At 45.7% G+C, this 27,000-nt stretch overlaps 1 protein-coding gene across 1 annotated transcript in view; it reads left to right on the top strand.

The window, feature by feature from the left end:
* Positions 1–22,490, top strand: part of LOC144824607 (gamma-crystallin 1-like) — a 49,139-nt gene extending 26,649 nt beyond the window's left edge. The window contains exons 2-3 of the mRNA XM_078683661.1: positions 8,108–8,350; positions 22,168–22,490. Coding sequence (XP_078539787.1) covers positions 8,108–8,350; positions 22,168–22,440 — 516 coding nt within the window. The 3' untranslated portion in view covers positions 22,441–22,490. The remainder of the gene's footprint in view (positions 1–8,107; positions 8,351–22,167) is intronic.
* The last annotated feature ends 4,510 nt before the right edge of the window (positions 22,491–27,000 follow it).

The following is a 27,000-nucleotide window of genomic DNA, read 5'->3' as shown; positions in this document are numbered from 1 at the left end:
CGAATATTCTGAATAATACATTTAGTGAGGTTTTGTGGCAGCAGCTCCCCACGCAATGGAAAAAGTAGCCTCACCACCCCCCTTTTTACAATCTCCTGGGCCTCCTCCTATGCCCTGGAAACAATGGAAATCTACATTTGACGCTTATATTGAAGCCATCGATGGTGACGTTTTCACATCAAAAAAGAAGAAGGCGCTACTAGTATACAATTTGGGGCCTGAAGGAAGGTCCATTCTTGAAACCTTACCTCTTGAAGAAGTGAGGATATCAATTTCAAGTGATGATGGAGATGCACAAGTTTTGGATGAATATGCTTCTCTGGTCAAAACGCTGGACAAAAGATTTAGTCCCAAACGGAACACTGTCTTGGAACGTCATAAGTTTTTGCAACGTGCGCAAATGCCTGGAGAGTCCATCGACGATTTCGTTGCTGCTTTGAGGATCCTAGCAGTCAATTGCAACTACAGGGAATTTAGGGATGAAATAATCAGGGATCAGCTTATTGAACGCACAAATGACAGGAAAGTGCGTGAAAAACTTTTGTCTTCTGGTGACCCCGATTTAGAGACCGCTTTGAATTTAGCCAAATCTGTCGAACATTCCCAATTCTGTTTAAAGGAAATGAGTACTCCTGCATCTTCTGTTACAGTTCCAACACCAACAGAATCTTCTGACATCAATGCCATCAACACTAAAGCTGCAGTCAAAACTTCAGAACGCAGGACATCGAATACTAATGTCTTTCGTCCACCTCCTGCCAACAAGACCAGGAATGATGTACAAGGATTGTCTTGTTATCGCTGTGGTAGTAGATCTCATTTAGGAAACTTTAAATTCTGCTTTGCAATCAATCAATCTTGTTTCAAATGTGGCAAGAAAGGTCATCTGGCACGCTTGTGCAAGGCCACTAGTGTACAGAAGGGATCTTCACACATGGTGAAGAGCATTGATGAGCATTTCTATGTTAATGATGAAGATGAGCGATATGAGTTATTAATGTTATCTTCTTCTCCCATGGATGCAGATGGTGTTGTTGAAATAGCATCTATTGATGGAGCTCGAAGAAGGAAATCTCCAATTTGTTCCATTAGTGTGAATGGTGTGTGTATCAAGTTTCTAGCAGATTCGGGTTCTACTTTTTCCATAGTAAATGTTAAAGATTTAGACATGATAGGAAGTATCTTGTTGTCTAAATCCTTTATTAAAATGTTTGCTTATGGGGGCAAAAGAGTGGAAGTATTAAGAAAGTTTAGGGGTGAGCTTGAGTTCAAAGGTGATGTTACGTCTGCCATTATTTATGTCGTCAAAGATGGTACCAATTTGCTAGGTTGGCACGAACAGGGTGAGCTTAGCATGATCCTTGATCCTAACCATAAAGAGATGGTTTTGTCTAGACGCGAGGCTAAGCAGTATTATGCCTCTTTGCCCGATATTGAGCCTGTACATTCCCTGAGTGTTTCTTGCGATGGCGAATGGGTGCATGAGTTTCCGGAAGTTTTTTGCGACAAATTGGGTAAACTCAAGGGTTTTCAGCACCAAATTATTTTGAAAGAGGGAGCTAGAGCGGTGGCACATAAGGTTCGTAAAGTGCCACTTAGTATGCGAAATGAATTAAAGAACGAACTGGAGAGATTGCGTCTTTTGGGTGTGATTGAACCGATAGAGGCGTCAGAATGGTTGTCGCCCGTAGTTTTAGCACGAAAGGCTGATAAGTCCCTTAGGATGTGTGTGGATTTGCGTGACTTGAATGCTTGCATTTGGGTCGATAGGCAACCGTTACCGAATATTAATGAGATGTTATCAACATTGGAAGGCGCCAAGTATTTTACTACTCTGGATATCTTTTCAGCATATCACCAGGTTGTGTTGAGTAAGGATTCAAGACATCTTACGTCCTTTGTGACTCCGGAGGGTGCATTCCGTTATTTGAGAATGCCGTTCGGACTGGCGTCGGCTTCCGCAGTATTTCAACGCCTTATGGGTAACCTTTTTAAAAATACTGCGGGAGTCGTCTTCTTTCAGGATGACATTCTCATTTATGGGAAGTCAGTGGAGGAACATAACAATAGGGTAAGAACAGTTTTAGAGATTTTAAGAAAATTTGGTCTGACGTTAAAAAAGGACAAGTGCAAATTTCTCAGGGATAGTGTGGATTATTTGGGTCACCACATCTCGGCTAAGGGAGTGGAACCCAAAATGAAATTGTTAGACGCCATTCAGAATGCACCAGAACCATCGAATAAGGACCAATTACGTTCTTTTTTGGGGCTAGTTGAATATTACGCCAAATTTGTTCGTAATTTTTCTGATAGAACTGTGTCTTTAAGGAACTTACTAAAGAAAAATGTCAAGTATGATTGGTCACAAGAATGTGCTAACGATTTTACACTACTGAAAAATGCAATTGTACAAGCACGTCCTCTCAAACTTTTCAACATCAATGACCAATGTATTGTAATTACCGATGCCAGTAATGTGGGTCTTGGGGCAGTGCTGTCACAGAAGAGATTGGATGGTAAGGTAGAGGTTATTGCTTTCGCCTCCAGGACTCTTCGTGGAGCGGAAAGCACATATTCAACCATTGAAAAAGAGGCGTTGGCTTTATGGTGGGGTGTACAACATTTCAAGAATTTTCTTTGGGGAAACCACATTGTACTCAAGACTGACCACAAGCCTCTTGTTGATCTCTTCACTACTAAAGGTGGCGGGAGGGCTTCTCCTCGCATTGCCAAGTGGCAGTACAGGCTTAGTGAATTTGATTATCATCTAGAATACGTCCCTGGGATAAGGAACAATGTGGCAGATTGTTTGTCCAGGTTGCCTCTCCCTCATGATGACTTGGAGCACTGTAGTGAGGATTTAGAAATGGTGTGTGCGGTAAGTTCTTTATCTGAAGCTGGAATCACGCTGTCAGAGACTGATTGGAAGTTGGCTGTATCTGAAGATAGGAATTTGTGCTGTATAATGGACTACTTGATTAATGGTTGGCCCGATGACAAATCCTTGCCTTCAGAGTTAGTACCGTTCAGGAGGATTTGTGATGAACTATCCTTAATTGATGGTGTTTTACGTAGGGGTGGTTTATTGGTGGTTCCGGATGCTCTTTGCAAAAAGGTTTTGGATTTAGCTCACGTTGGTCACTTGGGCATTCGTGCAATGAAGAGAAGAGTACGTGAAGATTTTTGGTGGCCTGGAGTGGACAAGGCGATCGAGCACTGTGTTCGTGATTGTAGTGCTTGTGTTCTTAGTGATAAGTCCCAAGTTACGAGTCCTTCTCCGGTGACTCCTATACAAGTTAAGGAATTGCCTTGGCATAAGTTGGCGTTTGATGTGGCTGGTCCATTTTACAATCTTGGGGTAACTCCGAAGTATGCATTGGTTTTGATTGATTACATGTCAAAGTGGCCGGAGGTTAAATTTGTTGAATGCATGAATTCGGCTACTGTGATTAATTTCTTTAATGACATTTTTTTACGGGAAGGTTGGCCTGAAGAGTTAGTGTCTGATAATGGCACTCAATTGGTGTCGAGTGAAATGGACAATTTTCTCAAGTCCCATGGGATCAAGCACATTCTCACCTCTTTGTATCATCCTTCGAGTAATGGATTGGTTGAAAGGTTGAACCGTGTAATCAAGGATCAGTTACAACTAGCCAGCATCAATGGTTTGAATTGGAAGAAAGTAATTTCTGACATGTTGTGGGCATTAAGGGTTACTCCCAATTCCAGCACGGGTGTCTCACCTTTTACCTTACTCAGAGGTAGAATAGCAGGTTTGAAATTGAACAGGGATTGGATGTCAAGGAAAGACGTTGATGTAGTCAAACTAGGCAGGGTAGCAGATGTCAGAGCATGTACTCAAGCTAATTATGCTCAGGGTAGTTTTAGGTCGTCCCCAGTGCAGCCGGGGGATTGGGTAAGGATTAGGAGACCTGTACTTTTGCGTAAAGGATTGGCTCGTTTTTCTCCTCCTGTTCTAGTCAAGGAAGTTAAGGACCATGTAGTAATTCTGGAGAATGGCAAAATTTGGAACAAATCTCGTGTTTCTATTGTTCCCAAGCATAAAGTGGAGTTTGTAAAGAGCAAATTTGGTTTAAAATCTAGCGAAGTAACCACCCCTGACTCAGGTTCAATGTCTCCTGGTGCCAGTCCAAAGGTTTTGCCTGCTGCTAAACCAAATGCTGAATCTAATGGCACGATTACTAAACGATGTTCCACCAGGTGCAAACTAGTTCCTGGAAAATTCCGAGATTTTGTCACATACTGAACAGTCATTGATAGTATGTTGTAAATTCAGTCATGCATTTGTTTCTGCTTAAATTATTAATAATTCACTCAAACTTGTATTTTATTTTGTTTAGGGAGGGGGTGGGTTTGTGATTATTAGTTGTGATTTTATCTTTTTGTGTATTGTAACCAATTGAGGGAAGGGGGATGTGTTGGGATGTACTGTAGCTTTAATGATGTCTCCACGAGCGCGCTCGTGGTAGTGTTCTGTGTGGAACTCCTGGGACAGCAGTTGCTGCCGGGAGAGCTGTTGTCTGGACGGAAATAAAGGAAGCTTATAACAACGTTGTGGAAATCACTTCCCTTCAGAGCTACTAGCTCTCAAGCCACCTGTAGCTCTCCTGTGTGCAGCCCAGCCAACCAAATTAAAGTTGAGCCTCCTAGAATAAAATATATGTATACCAAAATTGAAGTGTACGAGACGAACATTTTCAGGACTCATATTGTGGTGTACAAAAATGGTTGAATTTCAAAAATATTCAAAGCATGCAAGAAGGTGCATCTTACGGCATTGAGTTCAGTTACTATTACTGTGGCGTCAGCGAGGCGTGCAGCAGCAGTAACTTAGCAGCAAGAGGCATTTCAACTTGAAAACTTAGACATTACAACTGCCAATCCTGCCTGAAGCACCAATGCAATCTTGTCATGTGCGGTCACTGAGAAACCTGAGGGCACAGATGTTGCTATATTTCAAAGGAGAAATGTGGCATAGTGCCACCTTCTTACTCTCTGGTGGCTACAGCTGGAAGGATCGCCTAAGATTGGCTTCCACCAGCATGTTTTTTTAGCTGGGGCTGCTTGTTGACCCCGTCTATGATTGTGCCAATGTTTCATCAGGGGATACATTCAGGGCGCATTTAAGCACTTGCAAAGATTAAAAACAGACCATATCCTGTCCAAGTTAAAAACTCATCTGCAACAGTGCAGCGTCTTAACCTACACTATCGTAATCAGAGATGTGCATGCCAGGGACTGGCTATTGACCTTTGTGTTAATTTAACGATTCCAGTTCTCGGGGTGTGGTGACAGACAAAGCATGAGGCTTTGGGATTAGTCTAAACAGCCAGACACATAACTAGGAGTGGAAAGTTGAATCCACTGGATAACTAAAAGAGCCGCATTTCATGGACTTTAGGTTGGACATAAGTAAATAGTTATTTTTCCTTAACTGGCAAACTCTTGTGATCTAGTAGGGATACATACGCATACGGCGTTTTTACAGTAAGATACTAAGCTGAATCTAGCCCATAGAAGCAGCCCACGGGGCCTTTAAGTAAAACTACAAACCTGCACCAGCTCAAAGGGTCCCCTTCAAAAATGGCAGTATTTAAACGTTGGAAACTTTTAGATACAGAAGCACTAAACCCAAAACAAGTGGGGCACCGTGATGGAAGTCAATTGGCAAACCCACTTAAACTCTACAAGTATTTTTAAATTTGCACGGTGACATGGCATCATTTAAGGTGCATTTATTTGCAAGGCATACAGATTAATTCTCAGAAAATACCAGTGCTGTGGTAGGCAACATGGCAGGATAACATTTGAACCTGGAGGATCTAAATTGCAAGGCACAAATGTGTAAGATACATTTTTCACCACAGGCACAATTCGTTAAGCGCCATTTTCTTTGGGCAAGTCTATTGTTTATCTCCATTCTCTACGTCTCAAAAATATGCCAATGAGCAAATTTTGTAAACTATTTTAAACCCCTACCCACAGCTGGACTTCCACTCCTATTCAAATTAAGATTTACAGCCAGAACAGTTAGAGTTCCCCCAACTTCTACTAACGGGACATCAAGTAAACAACCTTCATGTATGTAAGTAACTTGGTCAGCGCGCAAATGATTCTCTTAGCACAGGTCTTTACAGGCAGGGGTTTCCACGAAAATGAATGCCTTTAGAGCAGATTCACTCAAGGGAACATTCACGCAAAATCACAATCGCTTCAAACCACCACAACTTGCTGCAGAAAACTGGGAACCTCCAAGATACTCGGTCAAGACGAACTCTTGGTCGCCTTTTCCGGTTCAGAGCAATACATGTCCAGTTCATTAGAGACTAGAACATTCACCAACACCCCAAACAATTTTGTCCTGCAAAATACGGGTATATCCACCAATACCGTGTTCAGAGCTGTCTGGTTAAAAATGACAGGCATTTAATAACTAAGCCCTGCATAAGCAAAAGTACACAAAGCATAAAAGTATCAAGACAAAACACCAAAAGACTAACATCACATTACAGAACAGGCCTGGAATGCAACATTAGCCACTGTTCAGGAAAAAAACAGACTATGCTGAAGCCACAGTGTGGCTGTGGAACTACAGTTTCTGACCCTGGTTGCTTCATGACATTAGCAGGAATGGATATCTTCAAGGAGCTGGACAGAGGAGTATCACGTTTAATCCCTTCGATGCGGATGACAAAGCCAGCTCGTCATGGGCGTTACCTGCGCTACGCGGATGACGAGCTGGCTTTGTCACAAACCGCGCGATTTTCAAATTTCAGCGCACAGCGGGAAAGCCCGCTAGCGCGGTAGCGGTTAAACTAGATCAGTTGGCACGGACATTAAGGCCTAAAAACACAAGTCACAATTTTTCATGCGTTTGTTTTCCTCACAAACTTCTTACAAAGAAATCTTACCACCTTAACCAAAAAATAAGCGTGCAGGTTTCGCAGAGTTGGTGGCAAGTTCCCCACAGTACTCTGTCTGGGGAAAGCTCCTCGGTAATCCCTAACTCAGCATGATAAGCTAATTGCAGAGGGCGTCGCATTGTCATTCGAAAGGATTAATCATCCTCAATCGGAATGACAATGGGCCTGCCCTCAGTCTGTGCGAGCTCAGGGGGGGCTGCTGCAGCCTCTGGAGTTCAACAGAGACGTGCGAGCCGCCCCAGGAAGCTGAAAGAATAAGTTATCGTTTTGTAAGATGGACTATTCTTGCCGTCCCGGGATGCTTTTTTGAATGAAAGAGGTAGGGGAACGGACTGAAATAATTTTTTTAAGTAGGGGCACGCCGTGCCCTTCCGATCCCGCCCACTTCTACCAATGTCTGAATCATATATCTGTGAGTGTGCCTCAGCATATATGCAAGTAAGAATGTATTCTTTGCTAATCAGGTCAATACCTGCCAACTCACACCATGCCACGCGTGACACACGCTCCTATCACACAGTCTCCCTGTGAGGAGACGATATCACAGGGTTGCAGGAAAACGGGCTGAAAACCGCTGTATATAGTGGTTTTCCAGCTCATTTTCCGAGGGTTTGAACTGCCGACGTCCATTATTAAGGGTTTTGAAAACACCCCAGGACATAGCACCAGCTTCAGGAAGATTTTTTATTTTTCTTGTGGGAGGAGGGGACTTGGGGCATGGTGGGTTTCAAAAGTGCCTGATACTTGCTTCTGGGCAGGAGGCCCCACCCCCTTCAAAGCCTCACCCCCTCCTCAAATGGTGAGATTGTTCTTCAAGTTAGGAGGCATGCAGGTCTGTGTCTGTAAAATCTGTGGAAAGCACAAAAGAGAAGTTCGTAATGCAAATCATGATTCACTTGACACGTTTTGATTGTTTATTTGTTAAGTTTGTAGAGAGCAACACGGAATGCCTCAGCTCCAGATAAAACAAAACAGAAAATTAACCCCTGCATGGGGTAACGTGAGAGAAAATTTCGACTTACTCTATTAGTTAAGCTCATTTTTTGTACTATTTGTTTGGTGTCTTTAAAAAACAACAGGAGAGAACAGAGCACGACTTCATAGGCAGTTTATACTTTTGTCATTTTGAAAATATATAAACTTTTAGTTTCGGTTTCCTGCAGATCATCTTCTACGAGGACAAAAACTTCCAGGGCCGCTCTTATGAGAGCAGCTCTGACTGTGCTGACCTGCACTCCTTCTTTAGTCGCTGCAACTCCATCCGGGTGGAAAGTGGAAATTGGATGCTGTACGAGCACCCCAACTACAGAGGACACCAGTACTACCTGCGGAGGGGGGAGTACCCTGACTTCCAGCAGTGGTTTGGTTATAATGACTCCATCAGGTCTTGTCGCATGATTCCGCAGGTGAGTTAAGTCGTATTCTCTGTTTTTTACTATTTGCTACTCAAAAATCAGAACACAATATTCTTGTAAATGCTTGCAACACAGGTGCCCTCTTGACCTGTGTTAGACCTGGCATCTTTGGCGTGGTTTCCCCTATCTTTTTGCCTCTACCTCCTGTATTTTTGATGCTGTGCTGGATTTCGTTTTTGCTGGTTTAGATGCTTTGGACACTCTGCCACTGCTGATCAGTGCCAGAGTGTAAGTGCTCCCTGTGTAAATTGTTATTCTGATTGAATATACATGTTTGGCATATTTGTATCACCATGAAGTCCCTAGTAAAGTGCACTGGGTGTGCCAGGGCTGGTGATGACAAATGCTACTAGTGGGCCTGCAGCACTGATTGTGCCACCCACAGGAGTAGCTCTAAAATGGTGTCTCAGGCCTGCCACTGCAGTGCCTATGGGCAGTTTAGAACTGCCATGTCCTCCTGGTCAGTGTCCCCACTGACCAGGCCTAACCCTTCCCTTTTTGTGCACCTCAGCCACCCCTATGGAAGGCCCAAGGTACCCCCCTGGGCAGGGTACAGTGTATGTAAAAGGTAGAGCATGTACTGGTGCAGGTAACATGTTCTGGTAGTGAACGGCAGCCATTTTCGTTTTTCACTACTGTAAGGCTATCTTGCTCCATAGGTTAATATGGGGGATGCTGGCTACAGTGGTTAACAGCATTTCTTCTCATAGGAACAAGATAGGACATAAGTATAAGAACTCAGAATTTAATAACACATCTTTTAGGAAAGGTTGTTTTTAAATCCTGTGTTTGAGAATAGCACTTTTAGAAAGTTGCTGTTCTCTTATCTAACCCTTCTGTGTGCCTGGGCCTGTTTGTGTATTGACTGTCTGGTTTGTGAGTGACAGGGGCTGGGGAATTCCCCAGCAGGATGGATGAGTCAGCACTAGGCTGAATGACTGCAGTTGCAACTGGAGTGGTGGGAGGAGTTAGCACCTGGGCTGAATAGGGCTGTGCCTGCCTTCCACAATGCTGGCTCCACCCCCCTGCTGGGCGGCTGAGGACCCTGCCCTCACTCTGAAAGGAAAGATGCAGCCAGCAAAACAAAGTGCTCAGGATCCACCCAGAACTGGTTCAGACTGGGCTCAGGGCCCACATGCACCAAGAGAACAAAGACTTTAGGGGTATAAGTACAGGACCCCTGACAACAGAAAATTAGATCATCCTGGAAATCAAGAAGGAACCTCTGCCAAGGAGAAAGCTGAAACTGAAAAAGGAAGATTGTCCTGCTGTTGCTCTGCTGGACTGACCTGTTGCTTTGCTGCCAAGGAGAGGGGAAGGACTTTGCTGCTGAGCTGTGTCCCCTGTCTTGAAGGAATCTCCAAGGGCCTGAGAAGAGCTGGCTCCCTGTTTTGAAGTCCCAGGAACAAAAGGACTTCACCCCCAGCTTCCCTGAACTCTGCTGAGAGAGTTCTGTCCCTCCTAGAGTGCTTGATCCAGTTGTGGGGCCTCTGGAAGTTGTACCTGAGCTGGGAAGCTTGAAACTAAGCTTGAGTGACTTTTGAACTTGAAAAGTGTCGCATCGCTAGCTTGCGGAGCGCATCCCCGACAGTGCGAGAAGTTTCCCGCCGCTACGGAGGTCGAGATCGTCGCAGCGCCTGACGCCGCTGCCAGAGACGTCGCATCCTTCGTTTGCGGGACGCACCAGACCGGTGCGGGAGAATCGAACATCGCTGCGAGTATCGTCGCAGAGCCTGTCGTCGCTGGGTGAGAACGCCGCACCGCTTGCTTGCGGACCGCATCACGTCGCTGCGAGCACCGTCGCAGAATCAACGCATCGAGGAGCTGCGAGAGAGAGGATCCCCGCTGGACCGCGCATCGTCGCCCCGGAGATCGTCGCAGCCCCTACGAGATCGTCGCATCGTGCCTTTGCGAGAACAGACTTCCTACGGAACCTATGCACTGGAATCCATACAAGTGGCCTTCCTCCCCATACAGACCGGATTCATCGCAACACGCCCGCTGCTGCAGCGGGGCTGTCGCATCGCCTCCCCAGGGTCTCAGGAGCAACGCATCGCTTGTTTTCCACCGCACCAGCTTCTGCTTTTGGAACTTTGTTGCAACTAAAGGTACTCTGAGTAAACGTGACGCAACTGTGAACTTTTCACGCATCTGTGGTTTATTTTACCGCAACTTGAAGAACTTTAACGCAACCTTAAGAACTCTTTCTGAAACCATATTCTTGAACTGCGTATGTTGGATTTTTGTCGTTTTGGTCTTGTGTAGTTTAGATTAAAAATACCTTTATTTTTCTAAACTGTTGTGGAGTCAGTTTGTGGTGTTTTCACTGTGTTACTGTGAGTGTTGGTACAAATACTTTACGCATTGCCTCTGGTTAGCCTAGACTGCTCGCGCCAAGCTACCTAGAGGGTGAGCGGAGGTTATCTTAGAGGGTTATCTCCTTGCCCTGACTAGAAGCAAGGGTCCCTATTTGGACAGTGGTACCTACCTCTGCCAACTAGAGACCCCCAGATCTAACATTGGTGGTCAGGCGGTGGGATTTGAACTTGTATTTGTACTTGACCCACAGTAATTGGTGTACATCACTAGTGAGTGCAGACCACTACGCCACCGCATAATACTGGGTTTTTTTGGTTTTGATTTTTCTATTTTTGAGTAACTCTTCAAAGCATCATGTCTGCGAAAGGAAAGGCACTCAGTGAGGGGGCAGAAGCAGAATTGGAGTTTTGCATTGAGGACTTGTGTTCATACAAAGTTGAGCAACTGAGGAAATTCTGCCTTGAGTTTGAGTGCCCCATAAAAAGCGCCTACAGAAAGGAGGAGCTGCAGAGAATCTTGAGAGCCCATTGGGAGGCACAAGAGGGAAATGATGTGGATGTAGAAAATGGTTTTCAAAGCGCAGATCTGCCAGTGGGCAGAGTAGGCTCAGGAGCTGGCAGCAACCACTCCGGTAGGGGCCTCACCCCAGAAGAGTTACAAGAAAATCAGAGAGTAAGAGAGTATGACTTGGAAGTCATGAAAATGAAACTGAGGCAATTGGAGTTGGAGAAAGAAAGGGCAGCGGAAGACAAGAGAGAGGCTTGTGCCCTAGAGGAAAAGAAATTGCTTTTGGCTCATGAGTTGAGCATGAAAGAACTGGATCTTGAAGCCAGGAAGGTGGATGCCAGTTCAAATGGTGGCAGCGCGCAGCCAGTGCATGGGGGTAAAGTATATATTCCCAAGGACCTGGTACAGAATTACCATAGGGGTGAGGATATTTATGCCTGGTTCACTACGTATGAAATTGCATTGAAGATGAACGGTGTGCCTGATCAGCATTGGGGGGCGGGCCTGTGGAAACATTTTGAGGCTTCTGGGAGGAGTGCTCTAGAACCCTTAGAATTAGCGGGTGCCATGACCTACCCCAATATGAAGGAGGCCTTATGTCTCAGGTATGGCCTTACCCCAGAGCAGTACAGACTGCAGTTTAGGAACTCCAAGAAGAAAGAGTCTGAGACTTGGATGGAGTGTGTGAATTTGTACTCGCGTGCACTGGAAGGTTGGATGAAGGGCAGTAAAGTAACTGATTTTAAGGGGTTGTTGCATTTAATCAGTTGGGAGCACTTGAGTAGTCTTTGTGTTCCAGAGCTGCGCCAGCATCTTTTAGACAGCAAGCTGACAGACCCCATTGAGCTTGCTAAGGAGGCGGACCGCTGGACCAGTACCAGGGTCCACAGAGGAATTGTGGGTACCACAGCCAAAGGTGGGCAGGGTCCCCAGCAGAAGAGTGTGGGGGACAAGGGTAATCAAAAGGAGTTCTCAGAAGGACCCCAAAATAGTTTCCAGAGAAAGGAATCGCAACCCCCCAAACCTAAACAGCCATGGCCCTCTAAGGGCAGGCGGGACAATAAAGACAACAGGGGCCCACCTACCTGCTATCACTGCAATGAGGTGGGCCACATAGCTCCAAAATGTCCCAAGAAGAAGCAAGCACCCACTGGTGCCCCCGCCCCAGCGTTAACTAGTGTAGCTTTGGGAGGGGATTTGGTTTCTAGTGATTGGGGGGAGCTAGCAGTCATGACCCTTGTCTCTCTAGGAGACCAAGAGATGGTCCAGGAAACCTTACTGCCCTCTAACACTAAGAAATATGGGCAGAAGGTGACCATCAATGGGAGGGAGATTGAGGCTCTGAGAGACACAGGATCCAGCGTGACATCCGTGAGGTGTCAGTGGGTGTCTGAAGACCAAATCATCCCTGGTGTACTCCGCCCTGTAGTGGCAGCTGACAGCTCAGTGCGCCTCTGCAAGCTGGCGAAGGTTCCCTTTGCATGGGGGGGAGTCTCTGGTCTTTTGGAGGTAGTTGTCAGTGATGCCTTGCCTGTAGACTGTCTGTTAGGTAACGACCTGGAGAGTTCTCCATGGAAGGATGTAGAACACAGAACTCACTTGGAGATGTTGGGTTTGCCTGCGTGGATCTGTGTGTCCACACGTGCTATGACAGCCAGTAGGGGGGAGTCAGCAGAACTGGAGCCTGAAACAGTGGCCCAGAGACCTGCCAGGAGAGGAAGAGGCAGAGGGCGCGGGAAACCAGTCCCAGCCGTTCCCACGGTCCAGGAAGGAGCAGAACCCGAGGGGGATGCCCTGGAACCTACAGGGGAACAGGTAGCCGAACTGGGGGAATTGCCTGAGCTGACCCATTGGCAGCAAGAAGGTGGTCCCTCCAGGGAGGAATTCTGCCAGGCGCAGAAAGAATGCCCTTCCCTCGAGGGTCTGCGGCAACAGGCTGTAGACCAGGCAGCAGGTAGAGCAGCCAGAGATCACTTTATCTACTGGGAAGATGACTTGTTGTATAGTGAGCCTAAGTTTGCTGAGCCCGGTGCAGCCCGTGTGCTGGTGGTACTCGAGCGCTTCAGAAACTTCCTAATGGGTCTGGCTCATGACGTGCCTCTTGCAGGACATCTGGGGCAAGACAAGACCCTAAACCGGCTTGTCACCCACTTTCACTGGCACCAGATGAGAAAGCACGTTGGTTCCTTTTGCAGATCTTGCCAAACCTGTCAAGCCAGTGGCAAGACTGGAATGAAGCTGAAGGCCCCCCTTCAGCCCTTCCCAGTAGTGAGCACCCCTTTCGAGCGGGTGGGCATAGACATTGTAGGGCCCCTGGACCCCAAGACAGCCTTAGGCAACAGGTTCATCCTGGTCTTGGTGGACCATGCCACCCGGTACCCGGAAGCAGTCCCTCTCAGGACAATCTCAGCACCCGTGGTGGGCCGTGCATTGATGGGGATCTTTTCCCGTGTGGGTTTCCCCAGAGAGGTGGTCTCGGACCGGGGTACCAACTTCATCTCTAAGTACATGAAGTCTCTGTGGGAGGAGTGTGGGGTAACATTTAAGTTCACCACTCCTTACCACCCTCAAGGAAATGGGTTGGTTGAAAGGTTCAACCGGACCCTGAAAGGTATGATTATGGGCCTAGCGGAGCCCATGAGACGCAAGTGGGACGTCTTGTTACCATGCCTGTTGTTTGCCTACAGGGAGGTGCCTCAGAAGTCCTTAGGGTTCAGTCCCTTTGAACTCCTGTATGGCCACCCTGTTAGAGGACCTCTCTCACTGGTGAAGGAGGGTTGGGAAAAGTCCCGTGGGAAAACCTCCCAGGATGTGTTCAGCTATGTGCTGGCCTTCCGCAACCAGACACAACGCTTCAGGAAGCTCGCTCAGGCGAACCTAGAAGCAAGCCAGGAAGAAATGAAAAGATGGTACGACCAGAATACCACTCTGGTCGAATTTCAACCTGGGCAGGAAGTGTGGGTGATGGCGCCAGTGGAGCCTTGTGCGCTCCAAGACAAGTGGACTGGGCCATATGAGGTGGTGGAAAGGAAGAGTGAGGTAACCTACCTGGTTAACCTGAAGACTCCCAGGCAGCCCCTGAGAGTCTTGCATGTGAACCGCCTCAAACCGCACTTTAAGAGGTCTGAAGTAACCATGCTCCTGGCTACAGATGCAGGAATGGAAGAGGATAGTGATCCTCTCCCTGACCTCCTGGCAGTTAAGGAGCAAGATGGGTCAGTGGATGGTGTGGTCCTCTCGCCCACCCTGACCCCAGAACAGCAGAGTGACTGTCGCCAAGTGTTGGGTCAGTTCTCCTCCCTGTTCTCCCTGACCCCAGGAGTCACCAACTGGTGCGTCCATGATGTGGACACTGGAGACAGTCTGCCTGTGAAACTGAAATTTTACAGGGTAGCTGACAAGGTCAGGGCCAGCATCAAGGAAGAGGTTTCCAAGATGTTGGCGCTAGGGGTGATTGAGCCCTCCAGCAGCCCCTGGGCTAGCCCAGTGGTCTTGGTTCCCAAGAAAGCTGCTACCCCCGGTGGCCCTCCAGAACTCCGGTTTTGCGTGGACTACCGTGGGCTCAATGCGGTCACGAAGACTGACGCACACCCCATCCCCAGAGCTGATGAGCTCGTGGATCGGTTGGGAGCTGCCCAGTACCTCAGTACATTTGATTTGACTTCGGGGTACTGGCAGATTGCCTTAACTGAGGGGGGCAAAGAGAGGTCTGCATTTTCAACGCCAGAGGGGCACTTCCAGTTCCGTGTCATGCCCTTTGGGTTGAAGAATGCCCCTGCCACATTCTAGAGGCTGGTTAACCAGGTACTGACCGGGCTGGAGGAATTCAGCGCCTCATATCTGGATGACATTGCTGTGTTCAGCTCCACGTGGGAGGAACACCTGCAACACCTCTGCGAAGTGTTGAAGGCTCTGCAAAGGGCAGGCCTCACTATCAAGGCCAGCAAGTGCCAGATAGGGCAGGGATCTGTGGTGTATTTGGGACACCAGGTGGGGAGCGGCCAGGTGGCGCCCCTACAGGCCAAGATTGATACCATTCTGGCTTTATGAGCCCCCCAAGACCCAGACAGAGTTGAGAGCCTTTCAAGGATTCACCGGGTATTACCGGCGTTTTGTCAAAGGCTATGGCACCATTGTCGCCCCTTTGACAGAACTCACTTCCAAGAAGTTGCCCAAAAGAGTTGACTGGACTGACGCCTGCCAAACTGCTTTTGAAACCCTGAAAACTGCGATGTGCACAGCGCCGGTGCTCAAGGCACCTGACTTTTCCAGTGAGTTCATAGTTCAGACAGACGCTTCAGAGCATGGAGTGGGAGCAGTACTCTCACAAATCACTGAGGAGGGAGGAGACCAGCCGGTAGCCTTCATTAGCAGGAGACTACTCCCCAGGGAACAGAGGTGGAGTGCGATTGAGAGAGAAGCATTTGCTGTGGTCTGGGCTCTGAAAAAGTTGAGGCCCTACCTGTTTGGGACTCACTTCCGTGTTCAGACCGACCACAGGCCCCTCAGATGGTTAATGCAGATGAGGGGTGAGAATCCAAAGCTGTTGAGGTGGTCCATCTCCCTACAGGGAATGGACTTTATGGTGGAACACCGCCCTGGGACAGAACACGCCAACGCTGATGGTCTGTCCAGGTTTTTCCGCCTTAGTGAAGAGAACTCCCAAGAGGGTGGGTAGTTCTCCCCACTTTCAGCTGGAGGGGACACGTGTTAGACCTGGCATCTTTGGCGTGGTTTCCCCTATCTTTTTGCCTCTACCTCCTGTATTTTTGATGCTGTGCTGGATTTCGTTTTTGCTGGTTTAGATGCTTTGGACACTCTGCCACTGCTGATCAGTGCCAGAGTGTAAGTGCTCCCTGTGTAAATTGTTATTCTGATTGAATATACATGTTTGGCATATTTGTATCACCACGAAGTCCCTAGTAAAGTGCACTGGGTGTGCCAGGGCTGGTGATGACAAATGCTACTAGTGGGCCTGCAGCACTGATTGTGCCACCCACAGGAGTAGCTCTAAAATGGTGTGTCAGGCCTGCCACTGCAGTGCCTATGGGCAGTTTAGAACTGCCATGTCCTCCTGGTCAGTGTCCCCACTGACCAGGCCTAACCCTTCCCTTTTTGTGCACCTCAGCCACCCCTATGGAAGGCTCAAGGTACCCCCCTGGGCAGGGTGCAGTGTATGTAAAAGGTAGAGCATGTACTGGTGCAGGTAACATGTTCTGGTAGTGAATGGCAGCCATTTTCGTTTTTCACTACTGTAAGGCTATCTTGCTCCATAGGTTAACATGGGGGATGCTGGCTACAGTGGTTAACAGCATTTCTTCTCATAGGAACAAGATAGGACATAAGTATCTAGTATCCCTGAACTCAGAATTTAATTACACATCTTTTAGGAAAGGTTGTTTTTAAATCCTGTGTTTGAGAATAGCACTTTTAGAAAGTTGCTGTTCTCTTGTCTAACCCTTCTGTGTGCCTGGGCCTGTTTGTGTATTGACTGTCTGGTTTGTGAGTGACAGGGGCTGGGGAATTCCCCAGCAGGATGGATGAGTCAGCACTAGGCTGAATGACTGCAGTTGCAACTGGAGTGGTGGGAGGAGTTAGCACCTGGGCTGGATAGGGCTGTGCCTGCCTTCCACAATGCTGGCTCCACCCCCCTGCTGGGCGGCTGAGGACCCTGCCCTCACTCTGAAAGGAAAGATGCAGCCAGCAAAACAAAGTGCTCAGGATCCACCCAGAACTGGTTCAGACCGGGCTCAGGGCCCACATGCACCAAGAGAACAAAGACTTTAGGGGTATAAGTACAGGACCCCTGACAACAGAAAATTAGATCATCCTGGAAATCAAGAAGGAACCTCTGCCAAGGAGAAAGCTGAAACTGAAGAAGGAAGATTGTCCTGCTGTTGCTCTGCTGGACTGACCTGTTGCTTTGCTGCCAAGGAGAGGGGAAGGACTTTGCTGCTGAGCTGTGTCCCCTGTCTTGAAGGAATCTCCAAGGGCCTGAGAAGAGCTGGCTCCCTGTTTTGAAGTCCCGGGAACAAAAGGACTTCACCCCCAGCTTCCCTGAACTCTGCTGAGAGAGTTCTGTCCCTCCTAGAGTGCTTGATCCAGTTGTGGGGCCTCTGGAAGTTGTACCTGAGCTGGGAAGCTTGAAACTAAGCTTGAGTGACTTTTGAACTTGAAAAGTGTCGCATCGCTAGCTTGCGGAGCGCATCCCCGACAGTGCGAGAAGTTTCCCGCCGCTACGTAGGTCGAGATCGTCGCAGCGCCTGACGCCGCTGCCAGAGACGTCGCATCCTTCGTTTGCGGGACGCACCAGACCGGTGCGGGAGAATCGAACATCGCTGCGAGTATCGTCGCAGAGCCTGTCGTCGCTGGGTGAGAACGCCGCACCGCTTGCTTGCGGACCGCATCACGTCGCTGCGAGCACCGTCGCAGAATCAACGCATCGAGGAGCTGCGAGAGAGAGGATCCCCGCTGGACCGCGCATCGTCGCCCCAGAGATCGTCGCAGCCCCTACGAGATCGTCGCATCGTGCCTTTGCGAGAACAGACTTCCTACGGAACCTACGCACTGGAATCCATACAAGTGGCCTTCCTCCCCATACAGACCGGATTCGCCGCAACACGCCCGCTGCTGCAGCGGGGCTGTCGCATCGCCTCCCCAGGGTCTCAGGAGCAACGCATCGCTTGTTTTCCACCGCACCAGCTTCTGCTTTTGGAACTTTGTTGCAACTAAAGGTACTGTGAGTAAACGTGACGCAACTGTGAACTTTTCACGCATCTGTGGTTTATTTTACTGCAACTTGAGGAACTTTAACGCAACCTTAAGAACTCTTTTTGAAACCATATTCTTGAACTGCGTATGTTGGATTTTTGTCGTTTTGGTCTTGTGTAGTTTAGATTAAAAATACCTTTATTTTTCTAAACTGTTGTGGAGTCAGTTTGTGGTGTTTTCACTGTGTTACTGTGAGTGTTGGTACAAATACTTTACGCATTGCCTCTGGTTAGCCTAGACTGCTCGCGCCAAGCTACCTAGAGGGTGAGCGGAGGTTATCTTAGAGGGTTATCTCCTTGCCCTGACTAGAAGCAAGGGTCCCTATTTGGACAGTGGTACCTACCTCTGCCAACTAGAGACCCCCAGATCTAACAACGTGTACTTTAATACACTGGCAATCAGTGGTTTAACACTAGGAACAAAGTCTGTTTCTTAAAAATAGAGGAGATTCAGGGTTTTCGAGTGAAAGAGTATTGTCAATGCATAGACATTGTTGGAGGCAATATTGTTCCCAACAAGCAAAGAGCACAAATGCTTAATAGTGAATAAGATTTTTGGAATCTCTATGTTGACAGTTCTGCATCGTGCATGTACAATTATATGGCAACTGGCTATATTTTTTTATAAGTTCTCCTTATTTTTACACATTGTTCAAGGCTTTGATGCATACATTTCTTTTGCAAAATTCAGAAGTTAGAGAAGTCAAATTCCACAATAGATTTAAACGTTTTTAGTCGCAAGACTTGTATGTATGTTTTTGTGAAACAACTGTATTCTGCATTTTTATATCCAGGGCACATTCTGCACAAACAATTTGCTAGCTGCATTAATAAGTACCAAAGCTTTCCAAAAATACTTAGGAGCTAATTTATGAGAGGCTTGCGCCTCCTAAGCATCACTTTTTATGACGTTATTGCAGCCAAGCCTCAATCATATCTATGAGGCGACGCAAAGCCACTGCAGCGCAAAAAACTTGTGTCTCCCCAGAGTAGACACAACAAGGTGAAATATTTTTATTTCACCTAATTTTTTCCTCTTTCCATGTGTGGCTGCCCTACGCCAATTCCCCATTAATGAGATCCTAATTGTGCAAATGGAAGAACATGCAATGCTATTTAAAGTACAGCTGGTGCTAATATTGGGAGCAAGAGCAAATATAAAGCCACTTCTACAACACAGGGCAAGGAAAGTATAGTTACAGTTACCACAAGGCCTTGGAAACAAAGATTTTAGTGGAATCACAAAAATCAAGACACTTGGTGATGCTCAAATGATAAATATTCACTGAAACATGATTTCCACATATTATCATTTATGTGCAATATAGTTTTATCAGTAACACTGTATGTCTGTACACATTTAGTGCCCTTTTCAATGGAAAAGGTGCTGGCTTTAAAGGATAGTGCACTACCATACAGTGCTTTAAAAAACTCCTTTGTGTCCATCAAAGCTAGATGGGTGGTATAAGTTTGTCATTCTAAAAATTGGGTAACGGTTGTAAAACGTTTGGGCAGCACTGCTGTGGAGAAATATAAATAATAGATGACTAAACTGAGCACAGTAAAATGGTTTATTTCTGAAAGTAAAACAACCTCAGATAAATCTTCCAAATCAAAAGCACCAAGGGCCTATCACATAAAGTGACCACTGGCAGTGCTAAATTAAGAGATTCTTTGCCACAGTTTGGGGCTGAGTGGTTTCTGATCTGGCTGAAGAGCTGGAGCAGTCCTTTTTCACCGCCTATGTTTTTTGGCTGAAAATGTAGCACCATTTGTTGATATATCTAAAGTAAACAACAGAACACAAAACTATAGCAAACACAAAGCAAAAAACATATTTAAAAATAACAGGAGACATCACAACAAAACAGTCAAAAAAGATTGCAACACAACAAAATCACATTGGAATACTTCAGCACAAATAGACAGCAGGAAAATAGACAACAGAACACATCACCACCACATGAAATGTTTAGAATTAAGCGCATCCTTAGCTTACTTCGAAGGACATGCAATAGCACCAGTCAACAATGTGGACGCATTTTTATGTGTTCTCATACTCAGTGTTTTCTGGCCAGAAGTTGTGATAGTAAGTTAAACAACTATGTCATATATGTCATTATTTTTTGCAGCATCACCGTATTCAACATTACAAAATGAATAGACCATCAGAATAGCAATAGCTAATTACATAGAAGTTTAACATGACACCCTTGCTTTACATTCCATCTTTCCATCATTTGTTTAAAATATGGCATCTGTCTGCAAAAGATGCCCCATCCTTCTGACAATCATTCAAAAGCGTTACATAGAATCGCTAACAATGCCTTTCTTCCAAAATAGCCTCAAATAATCCCTTGTTAGGCAGAAGAAGCTTATGAGTTAATATTGTTTTTTTTTTTTTACTTTATACTGTGGTACTTGTAGCCCTCGATATGCAGCAGGGAACTACTAGAACTATCAGAATGCAATGGAAAAAAACTAGGACTGAATAAACTTCCCTTGCTGACATGGGACTACTTGAGCATTATCTGACATGTCCTTGAGATCAAATATTGTAGGTTCATTTTTGTTTCCTACTGCACATTGTCCAGTGTCGCCGGCTGCACATCATCTTCTACTCTAACTGCATATCAACCTGTGTCCCCATCTGCTCGTCACCCAGTGTCTCCCGTCCTTTCGCAAATAACAATGTGCCCCAAATGCCAAAGGGATGTTAATCCTGTGCTAAAACACCCAATGATCTCCTATTAAAAAGCATCGAGTAGTGTCCGCTTATGCACAGCATCCTGTGCTTCTCTGAGGAACAGAATCTGTGCTTCTCTGGAGTGCATCAATCACTCTAAGAAAAGGTGTTTTATCAGAATATCGTTGTCTGTATATTGTGTCACATAAATTTTGTGTACTAAGTATGGCTTGCATGAATACCACCCCATTGGACTTCATAATAGGAAATGTACACCCTATGGGGCGACCTTTTTGAAAGTGATATTTAGGACATAATATCTATGCCAGTTGATATTTCTATTTGGTATAAACTATAATCTGACCCTCTAGAAGAAAATCATGTATTGCTCTCTGAGACATATGCCCCATTGCTTGTTTGGTATATACATCATTGACTTCCCAGTTGGACATCACTTTTTGCTCACATGTTGCTTATCACCCAGATGTAGTTCGACCTCACTGGGGGCCTCATTTATGAGGCCTTGCGTCAGTTTTGCGCTTCCGATGCGTCACTTTTTGTGACGCATCGGCGGCGTAAAACATGCCTCCTGTTGCGCACTATTTACAAAGTGATGCATCTAAGATGCGTCACTTTGTAAACCCCTGCGCTACATTATACCTGTGTCAGGTATAATGTATGCAGGGGGGGCGTTCCCCCGCAAAAAGCCTCTTAGAAGTGACGCAGTGAAAACTATGAGATTTCTATGCGTCACTTCTAGGATGCTGTTGCGTCAAAATCTTACGCCTGCCTCACAGCAGGCATAAGACAGATGCAGGCCGATTGCCCCATGTGAAAGGACGCAGTGCTGGAGTTGCGTCAATTTTGTGACACACTCCAGCAATGCATCACTTTTGCGCCATACAGATACGTCAAAAATACTGACGTATCTGTAACTCCTTGCGACATGATGCGTCATACAGTAAATATGACGCATCAGGTATGTCGCAAGGAGTGCGCACTGAGAAGTGACGCTTTCACACAGCGATGCATCATTTCTCATAAATGAGGCCCTGGGTATCTGGGCACCCAAAATCTGAGGGGATGGTACATAAAAATATCTCTCCATTCCGACCTCACTTTCCCAGAAGATTGTAGTTAGCTCTCTGTTTGTTCGATTCTAGTAATAATTAAATCCGTTTTTATAGTTGTTTAAACCTGGATGGTCTTAACACTGGAAATGGAACAGGTGTTACCAACATTGATACCAAAAACCTAATTTCACATATTTATTAAGCAATAGAGAAAGATTCCAGTATTGCCTTCTGTGTGTGTGTTCTGTCTGCGCGTGAAACTGGCCTTTCACATGTTTGATCATATTGCCATGCTATAATTAGTATTAAGGTGATATAGCTGAGGCTCCTTCTTTGGAGCTGGTAAACATGAGGATCGCTGTTGCTTGCTGTTATTTGCATGTTGGTTTGGGTGATTGATAAAAAGCAGTCTGATATTTGCTGGCTTTACTTATGTTGCCTTTTTCCTCCTAGCACCGTGGCTCCTTTAGGATTAGGATCTATGAGAGGGAGGACTTCCGAGGCCAGATGAGGGAGTTCACTGAGGATTGTCCTCATGTCTATGAAGAGTTCAGCTACCATGACATCCACTCCTGCAACGTGCTGGAGGGCCACTGGGTCTTCTATGAGCAGCCCAACTACAGAGGCCGACAGTACTACCTGAGACCATCCGAGTACAGGAGATACACCGACTGGGCGGCTACCTCTCCCCGGGTTGGCTCCTTCAGAAGAGTGTATGATTATTAACATGTCTATCATTCTCTCTTCAAACATTAAATAAAGGCAGCTAGAAAATGGTTTTGTCCAGTTCCTTTATTTTGTAATGGATTGAAGATGGTTTTATTTTTTTGGGTTCTTAACTGAGGTGCACTATGATGAAAAATCGTCCTCGAGTTGCAGGTTTTGCAGTAAAACAATTTAAAAAAAATTGATTATTTTTTTAGTAAACAAATAAATATTCTTCACGTTTAAAATGTGCATTTTACGTACTGTTTCTTTTCTTGCAGAAAAAAGTAAGTCATAAGGGTTCTACATTCCAACTTTCTGTATCTTAATTGTGGTTATCTGTCAATTCATAATACATGGATTTTTGACCTTTAAACGAGCTTAGAAACAGGTTTATTATGTGGCGGATGGCCCATGCACCAAAATAATATATGGCTACCAAGCAGGCGGTCATTTAGAATCAATTGCAGGAACGGCTGTCACAATGGTCCCTGACTATACATTGTGGTGTTTTGGTGCAGGGCTGTATAATGCAGCCGTTCACCAAACAGGTTTTCTTTTTGAAAATAAAACATGTAATGTTCCCATTCCATGGGAGTCATTTCCAATGGTGCGGGAGTATTATTAGCCAGTCAAAGCACGCTTTATTCGATTTTAAAAAACCCATAAAAAGCACTATTATACTAGTATTATTAGCATTTTACTGTCCCTGACCTCCAGGGTTTGCCTCTCAGTGAGGGGCAGTAAAAATAGTGGTATATGTCAGCCAAACCTGAATCGGTGGGCAGACATATAGCCATTTCACAGAGGGCCCTTACTCTGTCGGGCCATCGGAGAGATTTGGCCATGGCAGTGACGGAGTACTCACCACCGTATCCAAACCTATGGTCTGCCCACAATCGAATTAGGAGGGCAGACGATTATATTGGTGGCAAGGATACTCCGTCATCATTGCAACGGAGTACCCTTACTGCCAACATATAAATCAGGCCCTTAGTGTTGATTCTTTATTACAGGCGAAGCACCCGAGGGCTGTAAGAGACTGGGTTGTTTGTAAAACTAAAACTCCTACAAGATAAAGATAGAAAAACATTGGAACAGAGGTATCTTGAACGTTTTCAAGGTGGTCATTTTTACAAAGAATGAACGTAGAAATAAGTGCATTTGTATGACGCACATTACCTTTGGAAGGTCATGGGACACCCAGCTAGATAGCTAGCTAATGAAGAGCTAATGGGGTCCAGTGATGAAAGACGTTCAAATCAATACAGCAAAAGGCACAACTATTGAAGACTAGTGGTAGATTCATGCACAAAAATGCAAGTGTTTATCAAAAAAAGGTTGACTAAATGAATACACTATAGCATTAAAGACCTGCCACCACAAAAACTGATTGATTGGATGAAACCATTGTTTTCATAGCCAAAACCAATGGAAAGAATCCCCAACAAGACCTTCAGTTATAACCTGCTGAAATACTCCAGAAAATTGTAGCCTCAGGCAGGGTAGGCTCATGTGAACTAAACAAGAAAGCAAGAAAGACTGTCAATGAAGCCTATCGCTGAGTAAGTCAAGGCTGGATATGCAACAGCGGTTTCTCCCACTGTAGTGGCGCTGGAGCAAGGAAGGCCCTGGAGCAGTCTTTGCAGCAACCCCACTTGAGGTGTGAAGAGGATGTTGTGACCAAAATGGGATTACAACCAGAGTGAAAATTGTGCATTTAGAAAACCTTTGATGCACTAAAAACTAGCTTGTGCATCTTGGAAAGGTAGGAACACACACAATCGGTATCTTATCCCCCACTCTGCTATGGAAACCTTGAAATCAGATCCAAAATAAACCCCTGGTAAATACTGATTGACGTGCTGTTGTTATTTGCTGAGTGTGTAATTTGGACCTTGAATTTTGTCCAGATTGTGACTGAGCTTTAGGCTCTGGAAGTAGTTCGACAGAAAATGTGGGCCTGACTCCCTGGTGGAGTCCAGCTGATGATGCACATTCTTCAAACCCCCACAGGCTGTTAGTCTAGTTAACTTGCGATGAAAAGATGTAGGCCCAGATTTATTGTACCAAGGCTTGCACTGGTCCCAGCGTAACACAGAGCATCGCAAAGCTACACATGCAATGTATTATCCAATGCAAATTGTAAAGTCGCACTTCTAAAAGAGCAAAACAGGCTTTGCACTGCTGTGCATCAAGAGAACATTAATGTGGCAGATCAGTGCAAGCACACATAGGTTTTGATGCAAAGGCCAATCTACTAAGGTAGCCAGACTGGACTTCGAGCCAAAAACTATCGCCTACCAAAAACAAGGCAAATGTGTTTATTTAAAAAAAAAAAATCACTACACTACACAGCACACATCTGATGTGTGGGACTTTTCTGGGTTTGTCTATGCAAATGAATTTCATCTTGAAAGGAATGCCTCCAGTACAAATATTATGCTAGACAACTATCACTTATTTATGCAAAATGGTGTGTGCCTGTGCATCACACAAGATAACCTTGTTTAAAGGTCACTGCAGGGTATGACACCTGTGGCAGACCAGTCTTAATAGAGATGGTTCTGAGCTGTTTTTGTCCTTCCCAGCACAGGCAAGTTGGATGCAGAGCTGTGTTGTATGATCACATAGTAAATCTGTGCGGTAGTCTCTAAAGTCACTTAGGAAAAAGGTAGCAGTCTATACTCTCAATTTAGGACCTAAGTAAGAATGCAGTGGACAGGTTACTCCATCACAGACTTGACAAATATCCCGTCCACTGTATTTCAAGTGCCATTGGATATAATGCACTTATAATAAGATGGCCGTGATATCAGTCACGCTTATGATGGAGGAGCCTGTTGGCCAAACTGTAAATCAGGGTGCTGCAATGTCATCCTGTGCCCTGGACACGCCCCTTTTTTGCTGACTGGTACACGTGGTAACTAACTCTGACTGACCCTGGGCTCTGCATAACCAGGTCCAGGGGCAGTGCTATTCTGAAGAGACACTTAGAATACAATGGAATACTATAATTGGCATGACATCCTCTATAAGGCTACAGTACATAACAGGGCAGGCGGATTGAAACTACCTTTAAGTCCCTATTACATAATAGGGCATGGCAGTTTAAATGCCAGCAGCCTTTCTGCATTAGGATGTGTGCACTGCTGAAGCCTGAGGTCAGTTTAAAAGCAGCCCTGTGTTGCAGGTATGCTTTTAAAATACAAATTGTGCCCAAACTCGACTTTGGTGTTTGAGGCACTTAAAACTTAATAAACCACAGTGTTTGGACATATTAGGTATCCCCACACCTTATCTCTTAGGGGTGTGGGTCAGGTATTTATAAGGAGGGTCCTTAAAATGGTTTTGATATGCCCTGGTGTTCGTGAAATTGTACATTTCCCTCCCCACATTGCAGTTAAGTGCTTACCAAAATCGACTGTTGTGCTAGGAGCACTGAGGAGTGAGGATCTGCTGTATTGTAACATAACGTATACATAATAACATCAAGGATGTCATAACATTATCATTCTAGTATTCCTAGAGTTGTGTTGATAAATCCAAAAATATGCTATTGTTGAATTTATCCCAACATGTGCAGATACGAAGTTATACGATTTTCTTGTCTGTAAGCCAAACTTCATCCTTCCAGTGATCTATCCTGATTGGACAGAGTTAAGTGGATTAACCAGCTTGCTTTGATGAGGTGATTAATAGCCCCTGGGGTTAGAGAGCCATTCTGAGAGGGCAAGGTTCTGCTACATAGGAAAGGCAGAGCAGTTGAAGGAGTAGTAAACAATAATCTTCAATGGAAGGAGGAGACAGAAAGGATAGGCCAGTTTCATTTACACCCTTACTCTTTGAACCCAGCCATATCGCTAGATTACGGAAGGGAATGGCAGATATAAAGGAGAGGGAGACTATGAAAAGGAACCATCCTAGAGGTGGGTTTAACCAGCTCTTGTCTCTCAGCTGAAAAATCAGCCATGTTAAATTTTGGAGAAAGGGTTCTCTGGGAGACTATAGTGCCACACTTTGGAGGATATGATCATACTCTGGGATATTGCCCTGCACCCAATTGGGCAGGAGTGCCATTAAGGTTGACACAAGGAACTTGGAATATGTTTCTGAGAGGGGCAAAGCCTCTCAGATCTGCTGCCTAAAACCGAAGGAAGAAGGAGGGTCCATGCTGAGGAGTTTGATTTGCACCAACCAGGACCTGCACTCTGAAGACTGCACCTGCTGCACAATATGGAACAACAGTCCTGTAGAGGACTACTTGAGGAGGAGAAAAGAAATGGTGGCAGTAAAAATTATGAAGAGTTTGAGATGTCCAGGGGTGGTTGATTTGACTACAAACTTACCAAGGGTCTAGTACTCAGGTACATGGAGAAGCATGACATTGAAAAATGGTTGACTGCACTTAAAAGGGTCCTTGAGGTGTTGAGGACCCCACCCCAAGCAATGGGGTTCATTCTTGTGGGAAGTGATTCCAGTGGCTGGAAGGGATAGACTCCTGCCCCTGCAGGGAGAAGCGACAAAGTCCTATACTCACATAAGGCAATGCTTAGGTGAGAAATTTGTTTTAACCCTAGA

Source organism: Lissotriton helveticus, chromosome 3_1 (assembly GCF_964261635.1).
Source record: "Lissotriton helveticus chromosome 3_1, aLisHel1.1, whole genome shotgun sequence".
In the NCBI taxonomy this organism is placed as follows: domain Eukaryota; kingdom Metazoa; phylum Chordata; class Amphibia; order Caudata; family Salamandridae; genus Lissotriton; species Lissotriton helveticus.
Note: the sequence above shows the minus strand (reverse complement) of the source record. Positions and strands in the feature narration are given on the sequence as shown.